The following is a 15,932-nucleotide window of genomic DNA, read 5'->3' as shown; positions in this document are numbered from 1 at the left end:
GGTGTTCTTAGTCATGCTGCAGTCATGCCTTCATTTGCAGGAGAGGTTACTGAGGCGGTACTGCTACTCTGGGGCCTGAAAGGGAAGATTTTTGTCCCTCACATGACCCTGCACTAAACGGTAATCTCCAACAGTAGTGCTTACATTCTCTTTGTAGGCCACCAGCCATCAGGCAGTGAAACCAGTACTAGATACACAAGTAAACCTCCATCCACAGAGTCACGTTCATTCAGCGGTTCTGAGGCACTCCTAATGCATGTCCCTCAGGTTCAGAATGAATATTGTGAAGACTGTTTTGATAGATGGCCAGGTGGATGACTAACCATTTAGATGGTGATTCATAGCTGGCTGCTATAATGAACAGGCTTCCAAGCTGATAAATTCACAATAGGCCACTTTTAGCTTAATGGATTGTGTGAGACAGATAGTGCCTTGGGGGGAAGATGCTCTGAATCCAAAAATTGGACAAATTTATCCTTGCATTGTACTTAACTCCCAGGCCAATGAGATTCCAATCCTCCCTAATTATCCTTCTTTGCTAACTTGCCTGTTATCTATCTGTCTAATGATGCAATTTCTTAATCTGGTGCTATCAATTTATTAAGCCATCTATTCTATGGCTCTTTATTGTACCATCACTACTTTATGGGGATGGAGTTGTTATTCTCCCAGGAAAGCTGGTAACACCCCTCCAGAGGGTTCCAGAATTTGAGGGATTGTGTTTCTCAATCCTTCGACAATTCCTCTGATGGCTTTCTGAGATATTATAAAACCCTTAAACACAAGCATACATGGACTGGCATCTACAAGAGACATTATCCTTCCCCCTCACCATCTTAGCAGGTCCTCTTGTCTCCATCATACAACTGATGAGGCAGCAAGGTCAGAGGCTAGTCCCACTAGTGGAAAACTCATTTGGAGTCTGATCAATAGTTGCCAGGAGAGATTTTCTCTTCTTGTGCTGTGGATGTGGGGGAGTCCAAGATATTATCTTCTCCTCTACCATCACATCCATGAGGTCTAGGTGAGTGGAACGGATTGTAGTGGACAGGCGGATACATTCAGAATGTGAAACAGGGCAGAGTTTCTCTCTCTTTTCTGACGTTTTCGACTTTCATTTGGGCGGAGACAGACTGTATTTGAGGTGGTCAGGCTGACACCGTGTAGACAGTGTTGGAGAAGAAGAGGGCAAAAGCTCAATCTTCTTTTAGTAGGGTTTTATCCTCACTTAACGAGGCAGAAGATATTCTAGGAATTCAGCATCTAATTGCTTGTGAAGGGACCCACCTACCTCAAGGCTGAAAAACGAACCCCATAAAGGCACTGGGGACAATGTTTTCAAAGTCAACAGAAGTTAGGCTTGTAAGTCACTGAAGCGCTTTTGACAGTTTTGTCCTAGGTTCTTTGTGGGTTTCCCTTCATGCTTCCTTTTGAGGAGGCAAGACACCAGCTGACTTTAACTAGCAGTACTTAGGCCTGACACAAGAAAGCATCATTTAACTGTGACAGTCTTGCCAAGTATTGTCTGGGTTTCAGAACTCCCTTTTTTAGAGAAGATCATGGAGACAATAGTTATGAGGCCCATTCTGGTTGCATCTGGAGTCTATGAAGCTCCTGGGTCCTTACTAGCTAGATTTGAGACCAAGCTATGACTTGGAGAGGAGCATGACATTTTTGTCTGATGATCCATTTCTAGAAGATGGATGCCAGAAAAAGCACCCACACTGGTGTTATCAGATCTATCAGCAGCCCTTGAAACCACTTACTGGGAGTAGGTTAGCCCACGCATAGACTTTAAGGTCATAAGGGACCATTATGATCATCTAGTCTGACCTCCTGCACAATGCAGGCCACAGAATCTCACCCACCCACTCCTGTAACAAACCCCTAACCTATGTCTGAGTTATTGAAGTCCTCAAATTGTGGTTTGAAGACCTCAAACTGCAGAGAATCCTCCAGCAAGTGACCCGTGCCCCATGCTGCAGAGGAAGGCGAAAAACCTCCAGGGCCTCTGCCAATCTGCCCTGGAGGAAAATTCCACTCGCTTACAGTTCCTCATTGGAGAGGAGAGGGGTCCTCTGCAGAGCCTAAAGGGGATATTGGGTATATTATTTTCTTCACCATGGACTCTCAAATGTGGGATACAGCAGGATTCAATTTTGTCACCTCTCCCATTCAATGTGTAAGCAAGGCCTCCAGGAGACTACGAACACCTGTCAGGGATAATCTAGATAATCAGCAGTTCAGCCTCAGTGCAGCAGACTGGACTAGATGACCTATCGAGGTCCCTTCCAATCCTACATTTCTGTGTTTCACCTGCCCCAGGTGTAATGCCATCCCTTTCTATCTGCTCAGCCAAGCTGTCATACCACTCTTCTCACCATGGTATATGGGATACCTTTTCTAGCGTGGTTTATTGTCTCAAGGCCTAACCGAATCCTTGGGTACCTGGGTATGACATATAGAAAGCAGCGTCCTTTTCCCTTTGCAGGTAGCCAGGAAATCGACTATCTCTTGCAGCCCCCTGTGCACGGGGCCCATTGGTGCACCGTGGCGGTACCTGTGCCATGTGACTGCACCCAGCCAGTGTGCCCTGTAGCTTTCTCTGTCTATGGAGCCCATGGGTACAGCGTGAATGCGGCCTGCAGGCCGCATGGTGGCACTTGCGCAGCGTGGTCTGTAGGGGTGGGTGTGGTCTGTAGGGGTCGGCCTAGGGCAGATTGAAAAGCTGCTTCTCAGTGGACACTTTTCTGTTCCAGGGCACCAACGGATCCCAGCTCTGGGACACAGTGTTTGCCGGCCAAGCCTTCCTGGAGGTAATGTTTCCCGTCGTGCCAGCCTGCTGGGCTGCCCCCCAAGGGATGTGGGTCTCAGATAGGCACCATCCTGCACTTTCCTCAGTGCCATGGCTCTTGGGAGCCTGGCTCCTACAGTGTACGCTCAACAGCAATGCTAGAGAGAGGCTTCTGCAGCCTCAGGTGTCAAGACCAGACAGAACTGTGACGATCATCTGGTCTGACCCTCTGCATAGCACAGGCCAGAAAATGTCACCCAGAGCCCCCTGCGCTGAGCCGCTAACTGGTGGTGCAGCCTGAGCACAGCTTTTCGAGAGAGACCTGCAGGCTTGCGATCCCAAAGCGCCCCGAATGCATGCTAAGGGCTAGTCCAAAGCCAGGATCGATAAGGTCACAGGGGGTCAACAAGCATGTGGACAAGGGAGATCCAGTGGATAGAGTCTACTTAGATTTTCAGAAAGCCTTCGACAAGGTCCCTCACCAGAGGCTTTTAAGCAAAGTAAGCTGCCCCCAGCTCGTCTTACACTGCATTCACCTGAGGATGCTTATTTCAGCAGTGTAATATAGTTCTTCTCTCTCCTTCATTGGCCAGCATTCCAACCCATACATCATGGCTGGCTGATTATGATCTTATACACTTTGCTCTTTAGTTTACTTGGGTTATTCTTATCGCAGAGAATTCCTATGAACCCATACCATCTACACCAAGAGCGCCCCATGCGGCTCTTAACATCTGCATTTATATTCCCATCATGACTCAATGCTGAACCGAGGTATTGAAACTGTTGCAGAGTTTAACGCTCCACTTCTTGAGGTCTTCCTTTCTGGAAGTTATGTTTTAGTCAAACACCAGTTATTGCACTCAACACTGGGGTAACTGGGTGAAATTCTATGGTTTGTGTTACACAGGGGGTCAGACTAGCTAATCTAATGGTCCGGTCTGATTTTAAAATCTATGAATCTATATATACATACATATACACACAGAGACTCAATAAGTACATAATAGAGTTCCATCAGTTAAAAAAATCGGAAAGACTAAAGCTCTTTTAATTAAAGTACACTCCAACCTACCCTGTAGATGTGTTGCATGGATAAGTAGTTCTCTCCAGAACAACCTCCTGCCAATCCGCCTACACATGCGGCAGTGACGTTTTAATTAAACAAACACGTTACATAAAATTAAATGTGCTGTTGTGACCTGTCAGTCAATTTAGAAGAGTCTTTCTGGAACATTTTGATCCATATTGTGATTGACAAATATAAAAGTTTGCAATCAAGGTTTATTCTTGCTAAGTGGTTTGTAACATAAGTGCAGGCATCTGTGTACGCTGTGTCATTTTTCATAAACTCATAGCTTTTCAGAGAATACATCAAATCTGCCTATCAGATTAAAAAAACTAATTTAAACGCACAGGGCTGAATCCAATTCACAGATAAGCAAGTACTGTTTGCATCAAAGTCTACAGGTAGAATTCAGCTCCACGCACCACTTAACATCCCCCAGAAGTGCTGTTTTCAGGATGTAAGTGGTATTTAGGCCTTGTGCCAGGGGTGAATTTGCACCTACACATTTGAGAGCAGCCTGCTAATGGAGGTTTGAAATAGCAGGCTTGAAATCCCACAAAAATGGGTTGTTTTAGGGGCGCCGTCCCTGTGCCACCTGATTTCAGTCAGGTTTGAAATATCACAGGGTCATCTCCTCTCATGCCCTTTCCATCTCAGGGGAGGCCAGGATATGCAGAAAGCCACATAACTATGTGTGAAAAACACATTACCCACACGCTTATGAACCACAACCTAACTTTGGATTCAGCTGGCCTAGTATTTTGGGCGAAGGTTTGGGTCAGGGCTTGTTTTGTTTGAACCGCTTTAGCCATCCCTAGTGTCGATGCATAGACATTTAACAGTCCGGCGGAGCCGCAATCTGTGTCAAGACCATGGCAAAATGAAGTTCTCGTCTTACAAATTGTAACCAGGGGAGAAAGGAAGGGGAGCGGCCCAGTGGGTGAGGCGTGGCGGAGTGTGGGCCTGAAGAGATGAAGGGTCAGTTCCCAGGGCTATCATAGACTCCTTGTGAGATCTTGGGAAAGTCACTTAGATTCTTTGGCCCAGATCTTCCAAGGTATTTAGGTGCCTACCTAAATGCATACATGTGCCTCTATACCGGGGTAGGCAACCTATGGCACGCGTGCCGAAGGCAGCACGCGAGCTGATTTTCAGCGGCACTCACACTGCCTGGGTCCTGGCCACCGGTCCGGGGGGCTCTGTATTTTAATTTAATTTTAAATGAAGCTTCTTAAACATCTTAAAAACCTTATTTAGTTTACATACAACAATAGTTTAGTTATATATTATAGACTTATGGAAGAGACCTTCTAAAAATGTTAAAATGTATGACTTACACGCGAAACCTTCAATCAGAGTGAATAAATGAAGACTCGGCACACTGCTTCTGAAAGGTTGCAGACCCCTGCTCTATACATTGAGGGCAGCAGCTCTTCCCTATCTGCCGTGGCCTTGTGGGGATAAGCACATTAAAGACTGCGAGATGCTTGGGTACTACAGTAAAGAGGCCCAGATAAATAGACACGATAATTAGCTGGAATCATATTTGGCCCATTTCTTGTGCTCAGATACATGGGGCCAGATCCTTATTAATGGAGCTTATGCTAATTTACACCAGCGGGGGGATCTGACCCAAGGACTGAGTTCTCACTGCAGTCAATGAAACGACACCTGCCACAACTGGCCCTACGGTTGTAGGTGCAGTGGTAGTTCTGTGCTTGGGACACCGTCCCACTCTAAAATGTGAGGAAACGGAGGAGTAAAAAGAGATTTCCTTCATCTAATGCCAGGCACTATTGACAGATAGTAATTCAATAGCTTAGCGCTTCCATATGAAGGATCAATATACACTCCTGCCTACCCTAAGTACTGACAAATCATGAGTCAACCCACCCCCTCCGCAAACCATGAGTTTTTAGAAAAATAATAAAGTTGGGGTTCTTTTTATAGGCCTTCTGCTCTTCGAGCTGCTAGGCTACGCTTTCTCACATTTTCAACTTTTTCTCCACAACCACAATGGCTGGAAACTTTTTTTTTTAAAGGAAGCGGTGATTCTTATGTATTCCCATGACTCCAGTAGCTGGGGCTTTAAGAAAAGCACCAAATAGTGCATGAATTAGCAACGCGGCATATGAAGCAGCTGCCCTAGTGCCCTGGCTGGTGTAGTGAAGATTCCTCTCTGGAGCACTACAGCAGCAGTATGATGGCAGCAGAAGATGACTTGAAAGGGACCAGGGGAAAAGTTATCTTCCTAGTGACATGGGTTAGCTGCTGACCCTGCCCCCCAAAACATGAGCAGAGGAGGGCAAAAGAGTGCTGCAAACGGGTGGGGGAGGATGGAAAGGGGAAGCAGTAGCTGTGTGTCAAGCTCCCCCCTCTCGTACCCCTTCTGTGCAAACATCTGGGGCAGGGGTGACCAATCTGAGCCTGAGAAGGAGCAGGAGTTTACCAATGTACATTGCCAAAGAGCCACAGTAATACAGCAGCAGCCCCCCCATCAGTTCCCTTCCCCCACTCCCAGCACCTCCCACCCACTGGGAGCCCCGCCTGTCAACACCTCCTCCCCGCATCTCCTGATCAGCTGTTTCGTGGCATGCAGGAGGCTCTGGGTGTGTGGGGGGGAGAGGAGTGAGGGCACGGCAGGCTCAGGGGAGGGGGTGGGAAGGGGCGGAGTGGGGGCAGGGCCTGTGGCAGAGCCAGGGGTTGAGCAGTGAGCAACCCCCGGCACATTGGAAAGTTGGCGCCTGTAGCTCCAGCCCCGGAGTCGGTACCTATACAAGGAGCCGCATATTAACTTCTGAAGGGCTGCATGCGGCTCCGGAGCCACAGGTTGGCCACCCCTGATCTGGCGGATGTGGCACGTCAGAAGGAGGGTGGAGTTAGGGAGCTGTCTCAAGAAGGAAGTGGTAATAAAGACAGGTCCTATTTGTGATGCTCTAAGTTACTGCCCAGGAGACACTAAATTCTAAGACGTAAGAACATAGTTGCTTAATCCAACTGTAACTACAAGATTTTAGGCTAGAGATGATTTCCTGCCACTTGCCTTCACTCTTCTAACTTACAACAGAACTTGATTAGGGGGCTAGAGTACGTGATTTATGAGGAGAGGCTGAGGGAACTGGGATTGTTTAGCCTGTAGAAGAGAAGAATTAGGGGGGATTTGATAGCTGCTTTCAACTACACCTCTACCCCGATATAACGCGACCCAATATAACATGAATTCAGATATAACGTGGTAAAGCAGCACTCCAGGAGGGTGGGGCTGTGTGCTCCAGCGGATCAAAGTAAGTTCGATATAACGCAGTTTCACCTATAACGCGGTAAGATTTTTTGGCTCCCAAGGACAGTGTTATATCGGGGTAGAGGTGTACCTGAAAGGGGGATCGAAAAAGGATGGATCTAGACTGTTCTCAGTGGTAGCAGATGACAGAACAAGGAGTAATGGTCTCAAGTTGCAGTGGTTGGATATTAGGAAAAACTTTTTCACTAGGAGGATGGTGAAGCACTGGAATGGGTTATCTAGGGAGGTGGTAGAATCTCCTTCCTTAGAGGTTTTTAAGGTCAGGCTTGCAAAGCCCTGGCTGGGATGATTTAGTTGGGGATTGGTCCTGCTTTGAGCAGGGGGTTGGACTAGATGGCCTCCTGAGGTCCCTTCCAACCCTGATAGTCTATGATTCTATGAACTTGCTTTTCTTAAGAAGCTTTTGGATTCTGGCTGTTATTTGGGCAACCCTGGAAGGCCCTCCTTGGAGGCAAGGGAAATTCACTTCTGGCCTCTGATCAGAGGCAGAAGGGAAACTCAAGGTACTGGATCACTCAGTCCCAGAGAGCTCCTAAGAGGCAACCTGTAATGAGCAAGGTGCACAAGAAAACCTCATGGCCTCAAGAAGTGGCCATATGGATCACCAAATGGTTGGCCCACTTGTTATTCTTATAGTTTGTGGTAAAGTAGTGCCAGAGTGTTAGGTGCTGTACAGACACAGAGTAAGAGACAGTCCCTACCCCAAAAGGCTGATGGTTTAAACAGACAAGGCAGACAGAGGGAGAGAGAAAGGATGTATCCATTATTAGTATCCATAGTTCTCCAACATTATGCCTTTCATGTTTAACATCGATTAATAGAGCTGTGAAAATTACCAGGAAAGCCTGCAGCAGGGAGAGAGACGGATAATACGAGTAATTGCATAAAGTACTACTGGTGAGGAAGGAGCATCTATCTGCAGGCACTCTGGAGAGTACTACAGGACCAAAGCAATATCCAGTACTTGTAAAGCAGACAGGAGTTAGGAGTGATTAAACTTGGGATGAAATGATTTCAGGTGAAGAGTCTAAGTGACCAACAGACACCACCATAACCACTTCAGCATCCAGCTTTGTATTCAAACACATAACACATCTAGCCTGATAAATCCCCTTTCAGCTGGCAAGTTTCACAGCTGACAGAATGTCACCAAGTCAGGTACTTCAATCATTTTCATCTCCAGTCCATATTGCTTGAGAATTGCTACAGACAGTCGGTAGTTCATCAATACCCAATGGGGACAGAGGAACAGATCAGAACAAGGACTTGCAAGAGCTTTAAAACAGTGATTTTTCCATACTCCTGTCATGGCTAAAAGTGGGCTTGGCCATCTAAGGAATGGATTGTTTGTTGGATACAATACCATAGTGTCTGGGCAAGAATGGGCACATACAACCTTTTGAGCTGTGGTACTGTAAGTCCCATCGGTCACAGAAAGCAAAGTAGCAATCCAGCAGGGCACAAAGTGACATTTAAAAAGGCGTAGGGCTTGTCCATATGGAGAAATGGACTGCATTAGCTATTCTGGAATAACTTTCGGCAGGGACACATGATTCTGGAAAAAAAGTTGATTTCATTTCAGAATAATTGCTCTGCTTTGGATATGCATTAATTATTCTGGAATTAAGTGACTTTTATTCCAAAATAGAATGTCCACATGGGAAGCTATTCCAGAATAGTTGATTCCACAAAGTTTTCCTGGTCAATTCCCCCATATAAACAAGCTTAGACATAGCAATTGAGAATGAGGTTCTAAAGCAGAGGTCACTGAAAAGAGAGGTGAGTGCAGCAACATCACAAGATTAATGAAGGAGGTAATTAATATAAATCAAATGAGCAACCAGTGAGGGCATGTTTTTGGTCTCAGTAAACTGGTGTAGCTCCACCAGTTTGAATGGAGTTCCTTTGATCTACACTGGGGTAAATATGACACACTAAATATGTGGATGATGTCAGAAGAATGCAAACTATATTTCTGTATTTCCATTCTTTTGCCATTATTTCTGTTCACGTGCACTGAGAAATATTACGTTTCTATAGTAGACACGTGAATAATGTTGATATCAAGGTGTGGCCAATACAATGTAGCAGTATGTGATATTACTTTCTGTCATGGTTTAGACATAGAAGGGGTTAATCATAAGCATATAAATACACAGTAAAAAAATGCATCACAGAGAGTATAGTCTAACACGTGAAAAATTAGCATACGTTTGAATAGCGGACTATCTTTTGGCAATGATTAGGCCAACCTGCTAAGGCATTGAGATTCAAATTGTTCCAACTGCGCTGCGGCTTTTGAAAGCCTAAACCTATCAAACAGCTTTACCAATAATGTTTTTCTGGATCTGGATTTAAATAATGGACAATAAAAATTCAGAAAGCAGGTATAATAGCTATCTTTGAAAAGAAGCATTCTTAAGACGATTTCAAAGAACTGAAACACGCATTATGCAGTCAAGGTGGCAAGACGGATGCATGTTGAATTTCAAACATGACTGGAAAGAAATCTATTGGACTGGATCATGGAACAATATATTACATGTCTGGTTTTACATTATATATTCTTCCATCCTTTCCCTTCCCTCATCCTCTTATCTATACTTACAATATATAGGGCTAAATTATGCTCTCAGATGTATACAAAAGGTTTCCCTTGATCTCAAATCAACGAGAGCTTTACTTATATCCTAGGGCACAATTCTATTCATAGCAGGAGATGCTGTGGGGTGTTATACACTTCTTACTGCTGCTACAGAATGAATGTAGCATCCATAAGTGTCAACAAGCACCTAAGATGCTAGTGCTTGAGTATCCTAATAAAGGAGTGTGGTTTCCCGAAAGGTGGGAAGATTACAGGGATGACTACCACAGTGAAGTCTCCTCAGGTTAGGATTTGCCTGCCCTTTTATTAAAACAGATACAATATGATCTTAACTGGCTCATAGCGGACATCTGCAGGTCAATTTTGCCCAGTTTCAGAGTCACCAAGCACCACTGAGCTCCACTCTTTCACATATTCTATGAGAAACAAGCTCACCTGTGATTCTTTTCATGAGCACAAATTATTTCAGGGAGTGGCTGTAATAAACAATGTGCAAAGAGGTGCTTTCGGCTTCCTTGTCAACAGGGGAGTTCTTCGCCTAGCTTGTCATTGTACATATTCCCCAGCTAACTTTGAGGCGTGAATGTAAAACTGCATTTCTAGTAGCAATCACCATAGCTTTGGGCTCGTCTCACCATTAACCCCCCCCCCAACCTAAAATAAAGCTGAACCAATGGCTCAGAGCAGCAATTTGGGTAAGGAAAAGTGATTCTCTACAAGAGGAGGTAAAAAAGGAAGAAATAAAAGGATCAAGGATGAGCTGACTTGCACAGAATGAAGTAATTTAATAGAATGGAAGAGAATCGGCACTCATAGGTGGATTGAAAGTGCAGGGCATCGAAGTGTGATCGCACCGTGGGTCCTTTCAGCAACAAATGGATTACACTCTGCTGCACATTGAATGGCATTTTTTCCCCATCTGTAACATTCTTTTAATAGATCAAGTGGAATTCAATTCAAGTTAATAGAAGCCTGAACTATTTTTCATTTTATTGGGTAATGCCAAGCACAAATGAATGGAGAATGCTTGCACAAAGCGGAAAAAGGGGTGTGAGAAGATCTGGTGGATGGCATGCCTGCCAGTGAAGGGAAAGCATCTCACACACTGGCTTGACAACTCAGGCCCTCCCACAGCCTAGGTGGCATGGCACAGCTGACAAGCTAGCTTTCTGATAAGCCTTTCTCTTCACAAAGAGGCACTGCTGCATCCCTACTGCAAAATGCGGCAACTGATGCGGCATGCTCTAGTACGTCCATGCAATGGAATCCCAAAGAGGCTCTTGAGCACTAGTGGCAAATATGAATACGTCTTGTAATTCTTGCTCGTATCTAGGTTGGCTATTCTGCTTGGAACCTTCCGTTTCAAATGAAAAGTTTGCATTTGTCATATAACAACATCTTGCCTTTATGTAGAACATTTCATCGTTAGATCTCAAAGCACTTTACAGCATGGAAGTCAGTATCATTATCTAACCTGGTCTATGTTACATCTCATAAAGAGACAGCTAGGAAGCCCACTGGGGATTATGCAGTCAAAAACAAGGCACACACAGGAATCATAAAAAGACACAGAAACCCAGATAGGGACCCTAGTACTGATGAGCCATAGTTGGGAGAAACACAGACCTGGAAAGCACACCAGATCTGGCAATACACAGCTATCAAGACATACAGAGACGTATATGGTAGCTCTTCTAGGGACCAGGTCATCCTTGGTGTAAGCCCACTGAAATGAATGGAGTTACAGGAGGAGTGAGTTTGGCTCAGGGTCTGGAAAAAGATCTTGGAACCCTGCTATAGAGAAGATGCATCTTTGACCACGCAATATTGCTCCCACCGCTAGAAAACTGAAATATCCCCAGAATAATCTGCTAAAACAAACCACAGCAAGGACTGCCCACCTGCTCCTGGTCCAGTCCATAGCAAGGAAAGCTACTGGGATATGCATGGCAATGGTAACATAGTGCACCAATCAGTGGGAGTCTGGGGTGTTTAACGAAATCAGTGGGCCAGATTCCATGTTCATTACTGCAGTGATGAGAACAGGCCAATGTGGCCTCCTGGAGAATTTGCCCTGTGCAGTAGCAGCATAAAGTCATCATACATGGTCCAACAGTGATAGAAGAATATACTTTTATGCACAATGCATAATTAATCTGTGGAACTCATTGCCTCAAGATGTCACTGAGGCCAAAAACTTAGCTGTATTCAATAAAGGATTACACATTAATATGAATAGTGAGATCATCCACCATAGAGTAAGCAGGATAAGAAAAAAATGGAGAAGGGATATAAACCCTCATACTTCAGGGCTTAAGTGAGCCACTAACTGATAGGAGTTAGTAAGAAACTTCCTGTATGGGCAGCTTATTCCACAATTGTTCATTATGGGTTGCCCGCTTGCTCCTTCCCAACCTCATCTTCCTCTGAAGCATCTGGTATGGATCACTCAGAGACAGAATACCGGATAAAAAAGATCACTAGACCAGTTCAGTTGGGCAATTTCCTATGTGCAATGTGCTGTCATGTACTGTGGATTCTTAACCAATGCATGGCACAAAAGACATTGAATCACAGTTAAATAAACAAACAACCATCTATTGAACAAGCTCAGAAGTCATACAGTGAATTAAACCCAATGAATTATTCAAGTGAAGAACAAAACTCAGCATCTCTAGGTACGTCAGCATTGCATTAAGGTGTCAACCTCTGTGTGATAAAGGCATTGTAAGCAAAGGGCAAACATGTAGTGGGTTGCAAAGTTCAGAAGCACGTCAATGGAGATGTCTTCAAGAGCACCAAAGGTGATGCGCAGTGCAAATGCATTTCATTTCCCTAACGTCAGACACTCAAGCCGCTTACACTTTATGATAATTAATTGCACTAACAGTGTAGGATGCTACTTACCTCGCCATTCAAGAAGCAGTAAAATACTGACACAAAGAAACCCTGGAAAAAAACCCAAGGGAATCATTATTAGATCATTATTTGAATAAAGCATGGTGAAACATGTAGCAAAGTGGGTTTAGATGTGTTCCCGAGTTGTACTGCCGCAATGTCTGACAGAAACTTACCACCCCTCTCTGTTTTCTGTTACTGTTCTTAGAGGAAGATGGCTGCAGTTCGTTAGACTTCCTTGGGGTCTGCTTCTGCAGCCACAGTCATGTCGAAGAGCACTTACCAGAGTGGCCCCATTGCTACTCAGTAGAGTATGGGGGCCAGAGAATTAAAGACGTAGGGCTAGAGCCTGCCACCCTCAGGGTATGTCTCTACTGCAACTAAAGATGTGATTCTAGCATGGATAGGTACATCGGTGTAAACTAGCAACTTGAGTACATACCCAGGGTCACAGGTGGGCTTGTATTGGGGCAGCTGGCCTGCGTGGCAGCCCATGGCACCATGTTTTCACTACTATTATTGTCTGTGCCCACCTGTGCTGCAATCACACAGCACTTCATTTGCTATGTAGACATACCTATGCTTGTGTTCAGTGGTGCTTTACACTGCAAGTAGACCCACTGCTTTTGGTGGGATTATGCTGGGAATGATGTACTACTCCATTAAGTCAGGGTGGTAAAATATCACCCTTAATAAATAAGAATGATCTAGCTACACAGGGTGAATTCTTTGCCCAGCTGAAGTCAATGGCAAAGCTTCCATTGACTTCAATGGGCCCAGGATTTCACCCATAGTTATGTAACCGTTGACATTACAAATGGAAAACGCCTATTAGATCATCCGCAATCGCAGCATGAAGTCCCCTGATGCAGGACATAGCAGATAATATACATTTTCTAAAGGAGTATTTTAAATCCCGTTTACTGTCTCAGCTACTATTGTTATAGTATAGCTGACTATAACAGCGTTTAAAAGAGAACTGGATAAATTCATGGTGGTTAAGTCCATAAATGGCTATTAGCCAGGATGGGTAAGGAATGGTGTCTCTAGCCTCTGTTTGTCAGAGGGTGGAGATGGATGGCAGGAGAGAGATCACTTGATCATTGCCTGTTAGGTTCACTCCCTCTGGGGCACCTGGCATTGGCCACTGTCAGTAGACAGGATACTGGGCTGGATGGACCTTTGGTCTGACCTGGTACGGCCGTTCTTATGTTCTTCTTATATTATTTTTTCGTACCGCGTTAGCACCTAGGAGCTTGAGTCATGGAGCAGGACCCCACCACATGGGCCCTGTACAAACACAGAACAGAGATTGGGTACAGTCCCAATGAGCCTATGATGGTTGCTCTTTCCACGAGAGCATCATGTTACTGAGAGTCTCATTCTGACCAAAAAGGGAATGCAGTGCCCAAGTGATTATAGGGCAATGGCTTACTCCTACTGAAACCGTTGACTTCAGTGTGCACAGAATCAGATCCTTGCTCTACAAAGTGATAGAGAGAAATATATTGTCTAGTGCAATGACTGAGTTTTACTTTCAGCAATGGGGTGTGCTACCTCGCATCATAACACAGATCTACTTCCCAGCTGCTCTCTCTTTCACATACCGCTCTGCGGCGTTATCGTCATAAACCGACCATTTCTTCTGTGGGCAGCGAGCATGACCAGGTAAAATATGCAATTTACTTTACACAATGAAAAATGTAGCAAGTCTTATTGCTTAGGAACAAAATCCCTCCTTTAATAGTTTAAAAGGGGCTGTTTTTCTTCTTTGCTTTTGTGCTTCTGTTACTGGAGTGACACTTTGGGCTTCCAATACAAATCTGAAATCGGTATCCAGAGCCGAAAGCTGTAAGAACCCACAGTCATAGACCCCGCCTCTCCGCAGTAGCTCCCAGTCATCGGCACTGGTGTTCTCGGCTGTACCTCTACTTTAGGGACTGATCCCATGGAAGTCAGTGGCAATACTGAACTTAGGCCCCTAGTCAGGAAGATGATGAATACACTTTAAGCACATGCACAGCTGCAGTGAAGTGCTTAAAATGAGGCATATGCTGAAGTGCCTTCCTGAAGCGAGGGTTCAATGATGAGTCTGTGTGCAGGATCCGGAGCGCTGTTCCTACTTCTGTTCATTGCCCATTCAAACCTGACCCTGGTCCTGTCACAGTCGTGGCAAAACTCCCACTGACTTCAGTGACGGGAAAACACAGTCTTCAGGGGTGCATGCTCCAATCAGCCACAAAGCTGGGGAGGGACCGAGTTCCACGGCAGATTAGAGCATGCGCCATTGCACGAGAAGTGGGGCAGGACTCCGGTTGGTACAACCAAGCTCTTGATCAGGTGAACTCATGCTTACTTAACAGGGGGTCTCTGCCACATGCGACATACTATATTCAACCATATGTCATTAAAACAAACAAGCATTAGAAGAAAATGACTAATTATATGTATTGCAATGGCACCCAGTAGCCCCAGGCACTGTACAAAGACAAAAGCAAAAGACAGCTCCGGCCCCAATGAGTTTACATGCTAAGCCAACCTGTTTCAAGAGTTATTCCTACTGAGCGGTTCTCATTGCCCCAAGCTTCACAGCCAAGAGCACTGGGGATCCCTTTAGCAGTGCCCAATACTTGCGATTAAGCGTTCTCTCCTACCTGAAAAGATTGCAAGAAGGAATTGAAGTAGATGAAGACTATCTGGGAAATGTCGTCTTCGCCGGGGTTGACAAAGAAAAGCATGTAGGTAATACCCAGAAGAGGCAGAAGGACTAACGTAGCCTTTACTGCCTTCCTGCAGGGTGCAAGCAGAGAGGAAAAGTTATTAGGAGAGGAAAATCAGGCTGAGTGATGCAACCCTCAGAGAACCACTCACCCACAGGGAATTACAGTGAAGAACTGGACAGAGGAGGCCTGAGACCAGCATAGACCAGGCATGACTCCACAGTGCTTACTGGAGTCACACTGATGTGAGATCAGTATCATCTTTCTATCTTTTCCCAACAGACACGCCTCCCCCTCCTAGAAGTTATTCCTATCTTCTCCAACCCTCACCATGAAGCCCCTCCCCGAATCATTAGCACTCCCTTAACATCCCAGATTCCCTGCTCCAAGCCAGTTCCCCCCTGCCTCTACTTTGTCGCCAGGCCACCTCCATGTTTTTCCTCCTCACCAGTTCCCTCCAGTTCCCGCCTTAGACGTGCACACTAGGCTGTGCTCCTGTCTGGTTTCCCACCAGGGAGAGCAATGATGAAGATTGATGAGGCATT

The 15,932-nt window shown here is 45.3% G+C and overlaps 1 protein-coding gene across 9 annotated transcripts in view; it reads right to left on the bottom strand.

Moving 5' to 3' along the window:
• CRHR2 (corticotropin releasing hormone receptor 2) overlaps positions 1 to 15,932 on the bottom strand; it is a 244,887-nt gene that overhangs the window by 10,350 nt on the left and 218,605 nt on the right. For all 9 annotated transcript variants that reach the window (XM_039524632.1, XM_039524633.1, XM_039524635.1 and 6 more), the window contains 2 exons: positions 15,322 to 15,457; positions 12,677 to 12,718 (listed from right to left, as the gene is read on the bottom strand). In XM_039524632.1, coding sequence (XP_039380566.1) covers positions 12,677 to 12,718; positions 15,322 to 15,457 — 178 coding nt within the window. The remainder of the gene's footprint in view (positions 1 to 12,676; positions 12,719 to 15,321; positions 15,458 to 15,932) is intronic.

The sequence above is a fragment of the Mauremys reevesii genome, linkage group 2 (assembly GCF_016161935.1).
Source record: "Mauremys reevesii isolate NIE-2019 linkage group 2, ASM1616193v1, whole genome shotgun sequence".
In the NCBI taxonomy this organism is placed as follows: domain Eukaryota; kingdom Metazoa; phylum Chordata; order Testudines; family Geoemydidae; genus Mauremys; species Mauremys reevesii.
This window is presented reverse-complemented; position numbering and strand designations above follow the sequence as displayed.